General features: G+C 35.8%; 1 protein-coding gene across 2 annotated transcripts in view; it reads left to right on the top strand.

The window, feature by feature from the left end:
- Fas1 (Fasciclin 1) overlaps positions 1-19,670 on the top strand; it is a 155,565-nt gene extending 135,895 nt beyond the window's left edge. The window contains exons 8-13 of one of the 2 annotated variants that reach the window (XM_064132582.1): positions 4,485-4,727; positions 4,844-4,879; positions 8,924-9,138; positions 12,669-12,831; positions 13,040-13,184; positions 15,806-19,670. In XM_064132582.1, the coding sequence (XP_063988652.1) occupies positions 4,485-4,727; positions 4,844-4,879; positions 8,924-9,138; positions 12,669-12,831; positions 13,040-13,184; positions 15,806-16,011 (1,008 nt within the window). In that variant the 3' untranslated portion in view covers positions 16,012-19,670. The remainder of the gene's footprint in view (positions 1-4,484; positions 4,728-4,843; positions 4,880-8,923; positions 9,139-12,668; positions 12,832-13,039; positions 13,185-15,805) is intronic. The other variant, XM_064132592.1, reaches the window with a different exon arrangement.
- The last annotated feature ends 61 nt before the right edge of the window (positions 19,671-19,731 follow it).

The following is a 19,731-nucleotide window of genomic DNA, read 5'->3' on the forward strand; positions in this document are numbered from 1 at the left end:
TCGTGGTTTTGCCCCCTTCAGTTTATTCTCTCTTTTTTTCCCCAACACTGTTTACCCTCTCTTGTCATGGAAACGTACACGGGAAATTATTATTGCGCACGCGCCAATGATAGCGCACGTCCTTTTTTATCTTTCGCGTGGAGATAACTTTTCCCTTTCCTCCTCATACCGCTGGATAATAGAAAAAACTGAAAGTTCACATAGCACTGGATGTGTACAACGTAGGCGGAAGTACAACTTTAGACGGCATCTCGAATTATTGCGAAGAAAAAAGAGAGGACGAGCAGAGGTAAAGGATTTTTCTTGAGAGGTAGATTGAATTTTATTGCTTTGAGAATTAATTTTTGTAAAAAAAAATAAGAATCTTTTTTATGCAGTGTTATAAAGGATGAGAATTCCAGATATTAATCATTCCGTAAATAGTCCTCCATTCCGATAAAATTCAACTTTTTTGGTATAACAAATTTTTGAAATAGTTGAAAAAACATACCATAAATATTCCGAGTATTTTCCTAACAATCCGAAGATGAAATATATGTTTATCTCCATTTGTTCTCACTTCTATTAATTTTTAATAAGCAATTAACCTACAATTTTCAATTTTCCATTAATTTTCGCATTAAAAATGCAGTTTAATAAATCCGAAATGTCCCTTTCAGTTTCAAAACTTCAGGCACACCCTGAATGAAAAAAAAAATCCTGTTTCCATGAAAAATCGTTGAATGTTAAAAAGTTGAAATCCTTTCGAAACGCATTCCCCTTTTTCACGAAATGAAAAAGAACGCATCCCTCGACGCGAACAAGCTGAAACAAAAAAAAACGGGGTAAAAAGCCAACGGGGCTGGAGTGAAAAATCTTCTTGTCACCATTGAAAAAACGAGTGTTGTCCCGAAGAAGAAAACGCTCGCGAGGCTCTCGCGATGTCTGCCTCGAAACAAGCCTCATAAATTCCCGTATGTAGCCCACATTGGCCGCATGCGTGCACATTCCTACCTCTCTACCGTTCCTATGGGTTTACAAAGAGGCGTGCTATTTCACTAGGTGAGAATACGACATTATTTTTATCCTCTCGGCTTGTCTTCATGGGTGTAGACTCTTTTTATGGAGGAAAAAACCAGTACTCGACTTTGATAGAATATTCTCGTGGGAAAAGGATGTGCAGATGATATTTTTATTTGAACAGAATTTTCTTTTACGTTTTGAATTTTTTATTCAAATGATATTTTTTAGAGTAAAGGCAAAAGTCATTTCTACGGTGATTCTCATGAGGTTGATACGTTTACTCTACTGCTGGGACAATGAATCGTGTGTGCATGTTGGGTGCATGCTCCTGAGGTACACGAAATACTGAAGTTTCACATATTTAATTTGTTTTTAAATCTGTAAATTCAGGAGAAGTTGGACAATCTCAAGACCCGATTTAATACATTCTCCGAAGTATGGAATTATGAAAATGTCGTAAAATATATTTTTAACAAAAATTTAATTTCTCACAAAGAAAGTTTTCCGATGATTTTGTCTAACACTTTCCAGCATGAAAAATTTTTATTCGCAGATTTTCATAGTTTGTTACGTATCAATTTCATTATTATCCTACAAACTAGCAAATTGTAACCAATAGCACATGATTAACACTTCATCATCAATTTCTAAATCCGCTCGCCCTTCAAAATATGATTTCAACATAATGATTTGAGGGCACAAATTCAAACAGACTACCTTGCAATTAGAAATCCTAATTAGCCATTCAGAGCGTTCAATATTCCAGAACACCCTGAGATCCAATCTTTGTACTGATTAAAATCAACAATTCCATAATTAATTGAAAAACCAGTTAAGAAATGAAGGCATAAAAGTAATCAGGCCATTTTTTCCACAAGAGGAGTTTCGTTATTGCAGAGCGACCCAGACTCGGAGCAACTGCGAAGCTCGGTGTGGGATTCGATTAAAATTTCAATTATCCAAAATTACTGCTTGTGTAATTCAACACGTGGATGATATCTTTTTTCTCTTCATTAATTTTTGCTTCACTGTCGCTCCCGCATTCAATAATGCTTATTCGTCGTACATTTTGGGTTTAATCCATTAACGAGTGGATAGCAATTAGATAGAAATGGGCATAATATTGAATTACAGTGTTTATCGCAGCCCCTGACGCTGGTGATTTTTCATTTTCGCCATTTCCCTTCATTTATATTTATATAAAAACTTCCAATGACAATGAAATGTCTTCCATTGACTAATGGGATCAATGAACGAAATTCTGGCCCAACTATTTATGTCATCTGAGATAAATTTACTCCAGAGAAATTTAACAACTTGATAGGCTTCCTTTGCTCATTTCGCAAGTATGTAAATTAATTTAATCTCTAAAGAACCCCCGCTATTGATAAATTCCCCCTAAATGTCTCATGAAAACAATTACAATTGCTTTTTGTCTATCCCCAAAGTGATTCAACAGAACTGATCTCTTCCGGGAGATATATAAGTTCTTGAGATACTCTTTGATATCTTTGATAGAACTTTCGTCTGACTGAATCAGGATCTATATCCCTTCCGCTCTACCCCACACGTCCCGACAAAAATCACAGCCACGCGGCAGAATATTACTCAAACCTTTTATCCGGTTAATCTCCATGTCCTCAACAAATAGTCCCGATATAACCGACAATCTATGGATAAATGTAACTGAATATATTTTTATTTACTCAATGATGTTACTCTGTCCTGCTTTGCATGTCTGTTGGACTCTGCATGTCGTGTAGGACATCGTAAGTACTCAATATTTATCAGCAAAGAATCGCTATTCGCTAAGAGCATTACTATTAGGTAAAACGGACGAATAGAATTGATATTGTAAAGTAAACAGTTACAATAATCGACAATTAATCCTGATTTTGTGGATTATTTCCAATTCTGGATCCACATGATTCGAATCTATAAAATTGATTATTCACATTTCTGTTAATAAAAGCGTCATTCACCTGAAAATGACGACTTACACAAACAATTGCAGACAGAGTGCTTGCGGAATACTCATCACAACGCGTTGATTATTAATATTAATTCAATGAAGCATAAACGAATCCCCTGGATATCCTCGAAATAAAAACACCTGATCACCAATAGATCTCCTTGGACCTCGTATAAAGCCATTTCTTTTTTTCCTAAACGTCTTACGTTATTTCTTCCATCCAACATCTCCCACTGGCTAATTCCCATAGCCTCTTGCATCCTCTCCCTCTCTCCCCCAGCCCCAGAAAGAGATTAACGAGTGAACGGAGTGAAGCCACGTCTGTCAGACGGGAAAAAATAACCCGGATTGAGGAAGCAATCATTCGAGATAAAAGCAAGAAACATTTCTGTCTTCCACTCCCTATATATTTTTTTTCACCCGCCCTTCCCCAACTTTTTAGCCTCTTTGTTTCTTCATTGGAAATCAGAAGGGAAAATGTTACGGAGACCAGTGGAGAAAAATTTTTCACCATTCTACCACTGTGGAGTGCCATTAAGCACTGCAACTTTTCCTCTCTCTGGTCTTGTGAATCTCCGGTTATTTTTTTATTATGTTGTCCGCTCCCCTGCTCGTTGATGTCTCATGGGATGGAGTTTCCTACCACAAGCCCTGAGTTATTATCTATCACATGAGTAATTACGATGAGTTTCAAATGACATTACGAAGTTCTTTTGTTGGTATTTAGCCAACGGCAGTTGTTAGTCAATATTTTATAGAGTATCGAGGATTTCTATTTATGGTGTAGACTGAGAGGTTGTTTATATTGCGATTGTAATGTCATCATTAGAAAATGCTGTGATTGGTCGAAATTGTCGTAAGGGTCGTAATGGTCAAACGTCATGAAAAAACTACATCTCCCACAATATTTTTACTCCCTGAAACTTTTCTAACACCTTACCATGTTTATCCTTTATAATGCTCTTACGACCCTCTGAATACTGTGATCCTTGAAAGGGTCATAAGGATCGTAAACTTCATAGTTGAAATTGTGAACGATTTTAGCACCGGATAAGACGACAGACCAACTCTTGAAAAAAACATCTATTCGATTATTTTCTGGTTAATCGTGGGACAAATGTGTTCATTTCATGATGATTAGCCCTTACGACCGCCCTGCGATTCGGAATGTCAATATAACAGCCCCTTATGTAGATAAGTACTTAGTTAGATGTGTATTTGATTTTTGTAAAATTTTTCTAAATTTTGATTTTGACTATGGGTCAAAACGGTTCAGTAAATATTTCAGAATCTAAAGCAAATAACATAATGATTGTTGTAATCTTTATCGAGCTGATGACAATGAAAAACATGAGGAATTGCGAAAATTCCCTGATCGTCTTTGGATTCTAAAACATTCCTAGGAATTTCAGTCAGGAGTCCTTTGTTACTGATTTAATTAGTCGATTAATATCGATGCTAATATATTTTTCACGGAGATTGGAGAATAATAATATGGTTTTCGGTTCAGGAGAAGGAGGATGGGCCCGTTCACAAGTTCTACCAGAACATCAGAGATTACGGTGGTGACTTCATGGAGGAGATAACAAGAGTTCAGGACATCACCCTTTTTGCCCCGAGTAATGCAGCGTGGGAGCAGATGGGAGTCCAGGGAATACTTCAGGACAAGAAGCGCTTCAGACAGATCCTCAGACTGCACTACGTCAGGGAGAAACTGCCCCTCGAGAAGATCAAGGAGAAGAGTATCAGTTCGGTATGTTGACATTATTTTCACCAGCTCAATTTGTGTTGCACTATTGGAGGAGTTATTCGAGGTATCATTAGGTTTGAGTCATCATGATAAAATAGTTTTCATTGTTCATTCGAAAGATGCTGCGCAAAGGAAAGGGACTGCAAGTTAGCGCGGTAATTATTGATAATTAAAACATTATCAATGTTTGTCATTATATAGGAATGGCATTTCATAGTTGATAGTTGCAGTTTTTTTGTAAATATCGTTGATAAAGTATAATTTTCGTTGAGATATGCGTTCGGTGCATCCAGTAAAACAATTTCTTTCAACGAAAAAAGAAAAATAAATGTTTTCTTGTCCCATGTTGATAACAATTCTTTAGAGAGCGAATTTATTTAATCCTTATAGAGGATTCGTTTGGAATGAATAAATTATTTATTTGATTCAGTTGCACTGTTTCTGCTGAAACATACGTTAATATCCAATATTGATCTGGATGTAAACTCCGGATACAATGCAAACATTTATAATTCAATAACACGATTGTTTTCATTTTGTTGACCGCGACGGTGACTCTTTCTCAACGCGATGCACATTATATCTTTAAACCCGAACAATAACTCATATTTTTAAATTTCATGGTATCACCGTAGAACGAAATATATACACATACGTATAAACCTGGAATTTCTCATATTATAATTTATTACTAATTTTATCCAACGCCGAAGCGTCAGAGCAGATCACAAATATCTATACTTCAACAACAAACTTTCATTCATCCTATTGATTTCACTACAAATTCATTAGCTTCGTTGCAATATAATATGCATTGTATCCTCGCATCCAAGTAATTGTTCATATTTTGAAAGCTCATTGTTCCCATAGAACAATATATGATTTGTTTCGTTTCTCCTTGATAATTACGTAAGCCGTGGAATGTATCATTTTGCATGATCCATATTCATTTCACTGTCTTACCCGTCCGATAAGGATTTCGAGAGCCAAGAGGAAAATAAAAGCCCCTAAACACGCAAACAATGCAAGAACGGGAATTCTAGAGAACAATTCAATTTTACGCCGCAAAGATTTTCTCAGTACATTCGTTTTTAAGGGGAGGAGGGAGGATAACTCTCTCATTCCCCTGCAGGCGAAAAGTTCACTGGAGATGTTTAGCGATGTTGGAACGGTGGGGGTTGGGGGTGGCTAAGTGAGTAAGCTGCCGGAGCGCGGAGGATATGGAGCGATTGAGAAAGCATCGTACCGATTCACCCAGGAATTTATCTCAGACGCGATGTGGCGAGTTAAAAAGCGAGAAAGTGCTCGAACAAGTTTGTTGCTCCTTTGAACTATGGGAGAATTCTTCGTGTGGAATGGTATAATATGATTAATTCGCCAGGATTTATCTTGATCGTGCGTTCTCTACTCGACATGAAATAAGAATTATTCAGTTTTTACGTCTTCATAACGATATTTTTTTAATTTTGTTAAAACGCTTTAAAACCATTTCGTTAATTTTATTGTACAAGAAACAACTAAATGAACCACGAAATGCTAAAATATTATTTACGTAGAATTAGAAGAAGAATTAATTTTAAGGGCTTGTTTAGGCCGGTGAACTTCAATCGTAACCAATTTATTGAGATTTTTTTTAGAAATCAGAATCTTGCGACTCTAATATCGCCATTGCAATTTAAATCTGCAAAATTTCTATAACACAATCATTCTAAAATGTCAGCAAATTTAGGAATCACACTAGAGTTTAGGGAATTTCTCGAAAAAAAAAACCAACGAAATGCAAACAACAACTTTCCAAAAAATAATTTTGAATCATTCAAAACACCAGTAATTATTGTTGTCACAATTCACCAAATTGTAGTATCAAATGACTGGCATGAAGAGCCGCAAATATAATATTTCTTTCCCAGTGCAATATATCAATTTATAAACTCTTCCTCCCGCGATATCTTCTTTTTTGGAAATCCGACAAAGCATCGAAACAATATGCGTACAGCTACACAGCCGCAATAAGGTTAATAGTCACCGATAAAAGCAATAAATTCCCGTTGTGTGTTTTCGAATATTCAAACCAAGTTCATCCCGCCTCACCAATCGTTGTTTCCAGGCTCCTCCTTTATGGTTATCTCTCCCGTAGTTATCGAATTTATGAATCAAGAGGGCAAGCTGCTGCAAAAAATGGCTATTTTATGTTTCTTCATTCGGAATTTCCATAGTTCCAAGAGTAAATCGAGTGACTGCATTTTTATGGGCAGAATTTATTTTTCTCTTCATAATTAATGGAAATTGATTGAAAATTCAGTTCACTTATTTCAACGGTATCCAATTTACAAATGTTTATCTGTTTAATGCATTCTCCCAGAAATTTCAGTCATCCGAAGTACTCTGTAATGTTCGCCATAATTGATATGACACTTCACCATACGACCAATGTAAACAATGCTGAGTATGTTGTATATGTACGAGAAACGTATTGATTGTCATAACTGAAGCTGAAGCCCGATTTTACCATTAAGAGCCCAGAATTTGGGGCGAATTATGTGCATTACATATTCTGGTTAATGATCATCAGCGCTGGGGAAAATCAGTCATAATATTGAGATAACTGTTATCCCAATGATGGTGAAGTGGACATCCACGTATGGGTCCAGTAGAGCCCATGAATAGGACACGGGATATCGATTGATCGATTAAATTGAAAAGGGTAGCATTCAGAGGGTTCTCTGGATTACCCGAGGAACCATTAGTTTACTGCTAGTTATATTCTTGAAAATTCATTTTGTTAGTATTCATTTCATAATTATTTGGTATGAACGTTCTAAACCATTTAGATGAAGGCATTAACGTCTTGATTGGGAGTAGAATTCATAACGACAGGAAACACTCCAGTGAATATAATATCGGAATCCAATAGGAGCAGAGAGGTTCTAGGATTGAGTTCATATTGAATTCATAGTTCAATTAGCAATATTAATTGCAGGCATCGATACAGCTAGGGTAATGGAATATTTTCAGCAAAGCATCTGGTTAGTTGCCCTCAGGGACTAATTAGCAGTGAAATCATAATGTCATTTTAATTCAAATAATTTTTCATTTATTTCCATGAATACTCATTTCTTATCTCCTTTATTTAACGCATTAGCTGGATTCCATGATTAGCATTATATTTCTGATCATATCGAGTTCATGTGTTGATGATTGTAGAGATAATTATTTGGTCCATAACAAGTTGAAATCGAATTACACTGAGAAGAAGAAATAGAACAGATTTATTTGAGGCAAATTAAAATGGTTCTCCTCGATAAATAAAGGGTCTTTTCAGGGGGAACCTGTAATATTTCAGCAGAAGTAATTCAATCGTATAAAAAATCAAATCCAAAAATCAAATCAAAACCAAATCTAGTCGAATGCATAAATTCATGCGACTAGAGTATATTCCGATTTCCCCCTGAATATTTGCTCACAATACAGAAGAGAACGAACATAGTCTATCATCGGGTAAAAGAATTTTCGATGCCCTCAGAAATTTGTAAAAACTTTTGCAATATGGAGCAAGCCTATCTCCATATCAATCATGCGAGTATTTTTTTCATTAGGATTTTCCAGACTGAATATTGTATTTTACAAAAGTACCACGACGGTAATACCAGATGGGAAACCCTGCACGTTATGAAACCAACTATGCACGGAAATTCTGGATATATCTGTGTTTATTTATAATTTTTTTTTAATTTTCATTTTTACGGAAACCAACAAATTTGATAGGGAAAACCCACAATTTTGGCAGGAAATGATATTGGGTTTCTATAGACAATTCCAACAATTTCTGTTGCCCGAATATACTGGAGGCAACGCATCAATGAATTGCGGAATGGTTTCAATAGATACTACACGAAAGTTTAATACAAATTTCTAACAAATCTGTTGGATTTTTATATGGAATTGTTCCTTACCTATGTTCCTGAAGAACTCTTCTATTTAGCACTGTTAGATAACCATTGGAATTTCGTGCGATACCCTACCGTATTGACGTTCTCAATCAAGTAATGCAATATTTCCAATTAACTCTGAATTAAAAAAAAATTGATCTGGATGTTCTGATTGCAATTTGCCGTAAACACACGAGAAATTTCAGCTAAAAATATCTGACAGTGCGCCTCTGAAAAATTCTAGTGCTAATACTCCGATTTTTTCTCAAGGTTCGGACAGGAGCCGACCGTCGGGATCTCTTCTTCAACGTTGTGGACGGCTTCGACGGCAAAAAAGTCGTGACTGTAGAAGGTGGCGGTGTTAACGCAACTATTCTAACAGCAAATATCGCCGCTACCAATGGTATCATCCACATAATCGATCGAGTCTTGGGAATTCCTTACACAACTGTTTTGGAGAAACTCCGGACCGATCCAATGCTCAAGTAAGTGAAACTCCAAAATGAGAATTGGAAATACGATGAAGACTAACTTTTAACGTTAACCAGATCACTGCGTGTAATATGATTCATCTCCCATTATTGAGAACCGATAATATAATTTATTGGTGTAATCGGATTCGAGGAAATGGATTCCTACTCGGAGTGAATGAACGAAATAATATCATGGATATTTACGTTCGACCATTACCAAGAGATGGGATCTGATAGTCATAAAAGCGTTCCCGACGATTTTCTGCATTCATTGATTATTCCACGTCGTTCATTTATCTAAGAATACAAATGGAGAATATGGCATATAGCATTAACTTTGTCGATCATGGTTAATGATTAATGAAATTATCCGAGTACGCTTGAACTTTCACGATGAAAATATACAAGTCAGGTGTTCCCTAACCGTGACAGGGGGTAAAGTGAAAAGGGAGTTTGATTGTCATCGCGGGCTGATTCAATCACTGAGCAAGAAATTTTTCAATTTTCAAGTAATTACTCATTTATACACCCGAACGTTCCTAAAAATTTAATTTAATTTATTAGATCGTCTATTTCGCCAGATGTTTTTGCTCTCTGTTACCTTTCGCTTTCGACCCCGTGGTCCAATCCATAACTTTTCCATGATGCTCATTTTGACATTTGAATCACTGGCCTGCGCGTGAAGGTGTAATTGCCCCGAAACTCGTAATTTTCCGAATCATTTGCCCACATCGTAAAGGCGCAGTTTAGTACGCGTTGTAACAAAAATAATTTTCCCCACAATGTGTTAAAAAATACGTCAGTGTTCTTTCCGTGTCGTAATCTTTACAATACTTCGGAATCTCGTGAATGTTATGAACGTTATTGTGATCCTTCAATTTTATGGAACTTTTAGTAGTCATTTGGAGAGTAACAAGTGGAAAATTCTTGTTCCTTTGTACACATTTTTTTTAAATTCCATATACTTCATTATTTATCGTAATTTATAACATTGAATAAGATTTATTTCAAACGAATTATGTCACATTTTCGATTGTCATTTTATGTCTCTACAATGCCCCTCATTCCCCCGATGAAATGTTCATAGAAATTGTTTAGTTATTCATACCTGAATTAATTTTAAACATTACACTTTTCAAAAAACGACAAAACACTTACTTAAAAGAAAATTCCTGAAAAACTCCACACTTTCAATTTTTGAAGACTAAATTTTAATTGAAAAAATTTTTACGGCTCATGCAATCACATTTACGCGCTTAAAATTATGTAGTCATTATAGGAATTTCAATAAATTATCTCTGCCCTATGAACAATCCATCCCCTCGAAATAAAACTCGAGCGCTTGGCAAGTAGAACAAACGTTCGTCAGCCGCGGCATTTTCAATGTGAAACAAAAATAAAATGAAATGTGCATTAATGCCGAGTGAGAAAAGTGAATGGAGAGAGCAGCGAAGTGAGCGAGGTAACCAGTACTATTAAGCCGTTGGTAATTGCACGTGCACCCCAGTCAGTTTAAACTTGCCAGTTAGAAATGGGCCGGAGTCTTCTCTCGTTGAGCGTCCAACGGTGGACGTGCTCCAGAAAATTGCCAATTTGCATTCGGTTTCTTCGCTCGAGTACGAGCACCAATCTACTCGTTTGCCGCACTCTTTCGCATTTTACGTAATTCTTTTTCTTTTCTTTCCTTTCGGAATAAAGTTTATGGTGGACTTTTCAACTGAGTGTAATATGTATATTGAAGTGAAATGGGTGGATTAATGGTAATCTGCATGTGGGAGGGGAGTAAATCAAGGGAAAAAATGGAGTTTATTTTGTAATTCATGGTGGAACATTAAGACTCCCTCGTGTCTCGTGGTAGATTAGTTTTTGTTTCTTGAATTGCCTCCGGGGCCAACAACTTTGTTAATGGCTCTCACTGTAGCCCAAGCCCCGTGCCTCATACTTCATAATGTAGGAAGGATAAAGAGCTGCTCTTTACTGTATTAATGATTTTCCCCCCTTTGAAATATAATGGAAAAGGCTATAATTGATCAAAAGGGTTTCCCAATTTAATTCGTTAATTTTAGTGAGAATCCAAGTAATTTTCCATCAATGTCCTTAAAATTCTCTCATCCTGATGTCGGCGTACAGCGAAAAGAAATTAATTCCACCGAAAAATTATATTCCCCTCACACTGTGGGTCAGGTGACATTTTACACTCATTCGTGTGCGCAAAGTACTGCTCGATTTTCACGATCGTATTTTCGAATTTTGAGAACTGACTTCTCTTAATTTTTGTAGAAGAACCTCAATAGAAAGTAGTTTTTGCCGGCTTTATCATGGCATTGTGATTCTTCAGCAACAAAATTCGTGAAATATCGTTGCATTGACTCGTCATCGTGTGACTTTGAAGCGGACTTAATAAAAAAAATTGACAGCCAGAATGGGATATGCAGGGAGGACATATGGAATATCTGCCCAGTCGCAATCTCCCGATTGCTCACTAGTTCAATCAGGAGGGAATACGTTCAATGTCAATTCATCGGGAGACCATTCCATACCGAATTGCTGCATACATGCAACACCTGCGTATTTTATACGGTCGTTAGTTTTCATAGCATTACCACTGGAGCCACCGATAACAGTCGTTTCAGCCATCAATGCATCAAAGATGCATGGCTAAATCAAACCTCGATTCACATATGCGTGGCTCCAGTCTGACGCATTGAAACGTACGAGCGATAACTTCTATTGAGCAATCTCGGTGGACCATTTTCTAGTCGGAAAAATGTTCACATTGATGATTCTGTTTTAGGTTTTTTTCGGTAAGCAGAGAAGAGAAAGGAACTGGAAAAGCGCAGCTGGAAAGAAAAAATATTGATATTTTTCTCAGTTTTTTACAATCCAAAAGTTAATTTCATATTCTGTGTTAAATTTTCAGAAATTCCATGCTTTGTCTGTAAAGTGGAATTTAATATGGCTTTTTCGGGAATTACTGCTAGCCACTCCACGATATTTCACTTTTTCCAAACATTTTTCTCAGTAAATACATGAAAATTGATAGAGCTCTTCTCGCAAATTTACCCAAAGCCGGAATAATCGCGTCAAAGCTTTAATTTCTAAAATCGTAGAGCGAGAGCTCAGTTCTTTTTATTTCATTTCATTTCAACGCCCTTTCACCGTAATTTTTTTTTCCATGAAGTTTTACGAGCCCAGTGGTGTTCACATCGATACACACTGTTAACCAAAAAACATGAAACTCGACGGAGAGGCCGTATGTAGACCTGGGGGTAACATTTATCGTGGTGATAATCCTCCTGGTTCACGAGCAAATCCTGTTGAAAAAAAAAACGAGTTAAAAAAATGTATGTGCAAGGGATGAAAGTTATGATGCGGTTTTCGGTGGAAAATAGTATTTGTCAGGTACCGCGCTTTGTCACTCGTGCAAATTCAGGGGAAAAAATAATATGGATTGAAACAGATTTAATTCTCACTGTTGTGATATCCTTGATCCATCAATTATGCACTTTGTGGTATTTCATTCTGATTATTTTTTATTCCAGTCAAACTTACATGCTTGGCAAACGACGAAATTTCAACGATCAGTTGGGAGATACTAACAAACGGTTCACGTACTTTGTGCCCTACGACAAGGCCTGGGAAGAGGCCAAAGTGGTGACCCCAACAGCATATACCAAACTTTTCTTAACCAACTATGACTATCACGTGAGTATAAGATTGATTAAAAAAGGATATTATGGAGCAGTTGCAAAGTTCAGTATTTAAAGGTCAAGCGTATTTGATCATGCCTCCTGGAGGACGGTAAAGATCGTTTGACCTTTACAGTTCTTTGTTCGCCATTAAAGCTCAAAATAACGAATTCTAAACATTGGTAATTTTTAACAATGTGTGTTGTTGATAATTGTTAATTTAGGCGAAACAAGTACTAGAGCGACATCTGGTCTCAGGAGACAGGCCATGGACGATGGGTGCCCTGAAGAACGCCACGAGCAACGGTAGTATCGAGCTCAAAGCGCAGAGAGATATTCTGAAAATCCGTATCAGGGAAGAGCATGGCCGTGAGTATTCCACCCCTCATATTATTACAACCCCCTCAACATTCTCATCACCAATAAAAACCAATGGTCGAATACCATTTTCCACACAGTGTAAATCCCAGTTTTACCTTTATCGCTATGGCAAACGTATCGGACTCTATCTGATTTTTCTTTACTCCCGCAATAAGACCTCAAAATCTCAAATTCTTTTCTACCCAAAATCTCTTTACTCGTCTTATCTCCCTGTGATAATACTCACAGTCCGCTGTATAATTTCCATTACAACGCCAGACGATCAGAGGTACGATGAAAATGCAATACGTCCTCGTAATACTTCCTTTGCCGGTGAGTTTGCCAGTTATTATGCGAGGGCTTTTAAAGCACCTCATGCCCACAACTGTTTATTACGATTGTCAAGTTGCATTGAAATAGCGTGCTTTACATGTAGACAATGAGTGGCTATTGCAGCACGAATAAAGTGCGGACACTGGAAGTAATCCGGGCACCATAGGATACTCATTCTACATGAGCTGTGGAAAACATTAATATTTTTTTTGTTTTTTATTTTCAGTGCAAATAGTAGCGCACATTAGATTCATTCCTCTTGACATTTTACAGAGTGATCTCACTTCGATTTCGGACATTTATGGCTTTAGTCTTCATATTTTGAATGTTTCATTGTTCCAAAAGATTTAATGAGAAGTCACTGCATTTTTAATATTCATTTCATTTATTGAACTTTCCGTTGCGCTATAACTTTCTTATGGGTTTTATCATCAATAATACGAATTTCCGTATTATACAGAAAATCGAGTGAGAGATGAACTAACTGCTCGCTTTTCCACAATTGTCACAGGTCGTGAGTTTTTTTTCTTGATATAGCTATTTGTCGGAAGCTAAATTTATCAGCGCTAAATTTTGCAGAGGATTTTACCTCAGGAAAAAAAAGAATCAATATCAAAGACGAAGCATGAACTCCATAAAAATCCCTTCAATTTTTATTCACCTGGGGTGCATTCTAATGGTTCATTCCGCGATTCGAGACACATATCCCCCGGAAAGCCTCCCCTTGAACTGACTCTCTTGGTAACATGTTCCTTTGAAAGTATCGACTACGACCCAGGCCAGACTATAAAGACTGTATTTATGTGGGTACCATAAATACATATCGTTATAGCCAATGGTGGTCATCGACGATGGCCAACGATCGTACCAATAAATCCTATCGTTATACCACTCCCTCCCGTATCCTCACCCTATTCTCCTACTGCATTCTGCATCAATTTTAGTTTTCTTCTCTCTCGTTCCCCCGAATCGACAAAAAAAAGCCGTTTTTACACTTTGCAGTAAATTATTGAGACCGGAAGTCAGTTGAAATCAGTTTCCATTGGTGAGTTTTTCGTACTCCTCGGTCAATTCGGGAATGAAGTTCTCCCCAGGAGGAACTATTATTATTTTCGTTTTGTCTTACCAGGATTTCACCCTTTATTTGCTGACCTACTACCGCTAGAAGAATCCTAAGTATTTCCTTCAGGTACAAATATCTCTCGCGCTCATTTGACAAACCTCTGTAAGGGTCTTTTAACCCACTATATCAATTACCCCTCAACTCCAAACATCCTCAACAGGGGACTGATTGCCTTAGGCCTTAAGATAATTTAGCAGCCACTTTTGAAGAGTCATCTAACCCACAAAAGTCATTGCACCCTAAACCTTAAAGGCTTTTAAACGTCCTTTTGCCCCGGAGATCAATTGACCCCCGACTTGAAATCCAATTCCAACGGCTCTTAGAAAGCTTTTAATCATTAAAACCAATTGATCCCCAACCCCAGACATCCTCAAACGTCGTATTTCCATCAGCGACATCCACACCATTCTATTTCTACTAACCAAGATGAGGTTCATCGCTTATTCACCCAGCTACTGAAATAAAACCACTGAATGTTTTCCATTATTTTGGATGTCCCAGCGAGACGACATGGGACAATTTATTATGCGCCTTTCCACCGTCATTTAAATGCAAATTCCTTGATTACCCATTCTCACGAGCTAATTGCTAGGTGGGGCAGTTAAACAAGTTGAGGCATACAAGTGTGGGACTCTGCCCATTGAATCCTCCACACATGTTCTTTTTCAACCTGAATACTCGTCCTTATTCTACTAAATATTCATTAATTATGGGAATCCATCATTTAAATTAATTAATTGTTTAACTTATCCCCCGCTCCGTTATTGATTCAGAGATATGGCATGTTTGCTTTATATCAACCAAAATATGCAATACTATTCAGAACAGATTGAATCATTTAATCACTTATCCACAGAGAATTACTTATTTAAATCAACGAAAACTCTACATTATTTTCTGTAATGTTTCCATTCGAAACATGCAAAGATTATTTATCAGGTAATCAAACACAACTAGAGGATTTTATGTCGATTAAGCTTTCTGTCCAGTGAAATTTATATCATAAGATGAAGAGGTTTTTATATTTAATAACTAAATAATCTCTCTGGGTACAGTGATTTTTTCTTGTCTCTCTACATTCGAGCTTTCACGTTCGCATAGGCCTCAATGAATCAAACAAAATGTTTTTTTAATATTGAGGGATATGTTTTAATCCTTTGATTCAACATTCTAGGCTTCCAGATCCAGTGGAGTGGCAAGCAAAAGTGGATCAATGTATATCGACCAGATGTTGCCTGCACAAATGGAATAATTCACGTAATCGATGACGCTTTCCTCTTGGAGAGTGACATTACAGTCACGGACGACAGGGACTCAGCATCCCTCGCCAGTTTGACCCCCCACTTCATTATGATTCTGATCGCCAAGTGGCTCTTGTAAAGACAATCACGCGAGGCTCAAGAGACAACAATTATTAACAATTTAGGTGCATCCAATTGCAAATGGACTTGTTTTCAACAACAAAATGTCTGATGACTCTTCAATTTAATGATTATGAGGAGAATGAGGAAGTTGAGGGAAACAAACGCCAAGGGCTTGCACGTCCATTAATTAAAGAATTTAATTAAAAGTAGATTATTATTTATTCTTAATTGGAATATACGTATGAAAAAAAAAAAAATCAGGTGCATTCGGTAGAGAATACCTTTAGAAATTTCATCAGTTTTCGAAGTTTTTTCTTTCTATACGAATGTGCTCTTGAATTTAAAAATATAAACAAATGGGAAAATATAATAAATGAATAGATCATGGATCCATTCATGAAAGAATCAGAATATTTGCGCTGCAATTTCCTGGGAAAGTGGAAAAGAAACTGATGAAATTTCCCTTGGACTTTTCAGTCAAATTTTTTCATACGTGTAAAAAAATATATAAAAATGTCAGTGAGGATGATTTTACGGGTTAGATCGTTAATCGTACCAAATAACGAAGAAAACTGTACCAAGTAAAGTAACAATTGACTTGAAATTAAAACCAAAAGTTAAGAAATTTCGTTGTCACAATCTGTCGATATTCAGTGATTCATTATGAATACACGCACGAAAAAACTTCATAGAAGGGCTCATGGAATTATTGACAAAGTTGTATTGAAATTTTATGGAACTTTCTGTTAATTTTTAGCTCATTCTCTTGCTAATTTCAGCCAATTTACTGATACAAAATACCTCTTTTGTAAAACAAAATAAAATTTTATATTCTAGGAAAATATTGTACAATTTTCAATGGAAATTTATTGCCGTAAATTTCCACTACATATTTCTTTTTTTTTTGTTCAAAAAATGAAACGAAAATCAACGACATGTTCAATAGAAATCCAATAGTTTTCCTATTAAATTTTTTCGTGGATTAAGAATCTCTCACAAATATCTCCAAAGTCGATGTATTTAGTTGATAATAAATTATTCGACAGTTGTGGCTGATGATAATTAATGAACAGATGATACATGAATGATGTACGTGTTATGTATAAATTTAAATATAGTGTCTATCATACTTATCGATCAAACGAACTGCCAGGCAAATTAAATGAGTGCATTCGTGCTTGAATTGTTTTGTACAATCTCTATTATTTTCAGTCATCTCCTAATCTAAACCAGTGGATATTCCAATGGTCCACTGTATGAAAATGTGTTCCATTTAACCACTATATCAACGCTATTCATGTTCCACTCATCTACCCTCGAAGAGAAAAAACTCAAAACTTGCAAGAGATGTCGATAATCGCTAGATCATCAGTAAATAAATTCTTTCCTATAGTGAAATTTGAATAATAAAATACGTGTTAATATCATTCAATCTATGTAACATCCATAAATTAATGGAGCTGAAATCGAAGAGATAAGATTGATAATTAAAATAGATAATTCATTAAACTGAATATGAATCGCGAAAAAAAAAAGATAAACAAAGAGAAATTAATCTATCTAACGATAAACTTACACTTGTTGGAATTAATGATATTATAATATAACTATTAAACTATTGAGTATATAAATAGACTTTAAATCACACTGTTTGTTCGAAAATGAAATAGATCATGGAAAAGAATAACTAGTTCTTTATCTCTCTGTATAGGTAAATTCGTGTTTACTGTTCAGCTCGTCTTGTTCGTTAGAAGTATGTCAGAGTTAATGAGCAAGTGTGTAAAAAAATTTAATCATTGTAAGTCAGGATAAAGTGCAAACATCAAGCTTTTTCTCTCTCATTTTTATTTGGAGACTTTGATCAACATTTACTGAGGTTTGAATATGTCTGAAAGGGATATAACGAATATGAGAGGAATATTCAATTAATTTCGATTCCAATTCTCGTTAGAACATTACATTACATTCTTCAATCGTCGCTGTTAAGAAGTTTATTCACGGAATCGTTGTGCTTGCATTAAAATATCGAGTTGGACGTAAAAATTGAAGAAATATTTGATTGGCAGTGTCGCTTATTGCTCTGTCAATTGCTCGCTGTTTCAAGTATTCATGGTACTGGCGTTAAATAAATAGACTCTTAGGAAGGAACACCATTTAATTGTAAAAAACACATTGTTAATCATCTCGGGGGAATTATAATTTCAGCGGATAGCTTGGTATTCTCCCTCAATCATAAACAGTAATGAATATTGAACGTTTCGATCCATTTGTACTCATTAACGCAATTAATGTCAATGAATCGTTCCCATCAACTACTCATTCGAAAATTTGTTGACAGAAAAGGATTATTAATCGAGATTAATTGAGACAAATGTTGTGGATCCCAAAAAACATTTCGACAAAAAGATGGTTATCAAAATATTCAGTGGAAGAAATTGATGATTTTTGGCATAAAAATATCAGCAGAGGTATTTCTATTAATATTTCTGTAAAAACAAAAAACACTAGAGACAATTGAATAATTAACGAATTAAGTTTCATAAATCTTTTCATACGTTTTTTCACTGAGAAACATTCTCAAAAATCTTTGAGAATGACTGCTAATTGTGTAATCATATAAGTCCAATTTGCTAAGTAATGGTAAAAAGCAACTACTGAAACAGGGGTGATTGTCAATTGAGTTTTCCATCGAAATGATATATCAAGAATGAAAGACATGCTTTTAACATTTTTGTACACCCAAACTGTGGCAAATTAAGAATTCTAGATTAAAAAACAATGATGATTCAATAGGAAGACCTATTCAACGATTATTTACTAATTATTGACGAATGAGCTTTGTTTACGAGTAACTTCGGATTATTGGGGATGAGAATAAGCTACTTAGTGCTGATGCAACATTATATTGCACTGGGAATTCATTTTTTGACGAGGAGAGGAAATTGAAGGGGCGATTATGGAGATAAGTTATTTCTAAGATCTAATTTATTTGCCTATATATAAAAATTATGAGGGAGTTGCATATTTAGTGTACAGTGCTGATAATGTTCAGACGAAATTTGGATTTCTGGCATTCCATTCCAAATGTCGACGGACATTCTCAGCAATGGAGGAGAATTAAATTTTTGTGAACCAGTAGGATCTGTATAAAAGGCATTTCCATTTAATTGTGAACAAAAAAAGCCATACTATATTATTAATTGATATTTAAGTTAGTTACGCCATTTTGTCAAGTCGATTTAGCATTTCTAAGAGCAGTTTACTATATTATACATGGGATTGATGAATAAAAAGCCATCGATCAATATTTTTTTTAGAATTAATTGATAAGTTCCGTATGATTAATGAATGTGAATGAAAGGTGTTGCATTTTTCTTTCAGTTCTGAATATTTCTTTCCCCACGAAAGATTAATCAATAATATGAACACCTCATAGAGTATAAATACGAGTGGATCGCAGATTTTGTGTGCCAGACTCGTGATGGGAACCAAAGAAACGCGTCGATAATATTTCCTTTCTATTTTATTTAACACGAATGAATGAAAAGATAATTCGACGTGCTTCTCCAGGATTTTTTCGACGTCAAAAGAAACGTTTATGTGCTCTCTGTAAACACTGGAGCTTTTGCTGTATGATTTTATGATGAATAAAGTACACATATGAGAGATTTATGACATCTCAATGTTTTTATTTTTCGAAGATACAATAATAACTCATTCCCTTGGTGCAGGATTG

This window comes from Diachasmimorpha longicaudata, chromosome 1 (assembly GCF_034640455.1).
Source record: "Diachasmimorpha longicaudata isolate KC_UGA_2023 chromosome 1, iyDiaLong2, whole genome shotgun sequence".
NCBI classification, from domain to species: Eukaryota; Metazoa; Arthropoda; class Insecta; order Hymenoptera; family Braconidae; genus Diachasmimorpha; species Diachasmimorpha longicaudata.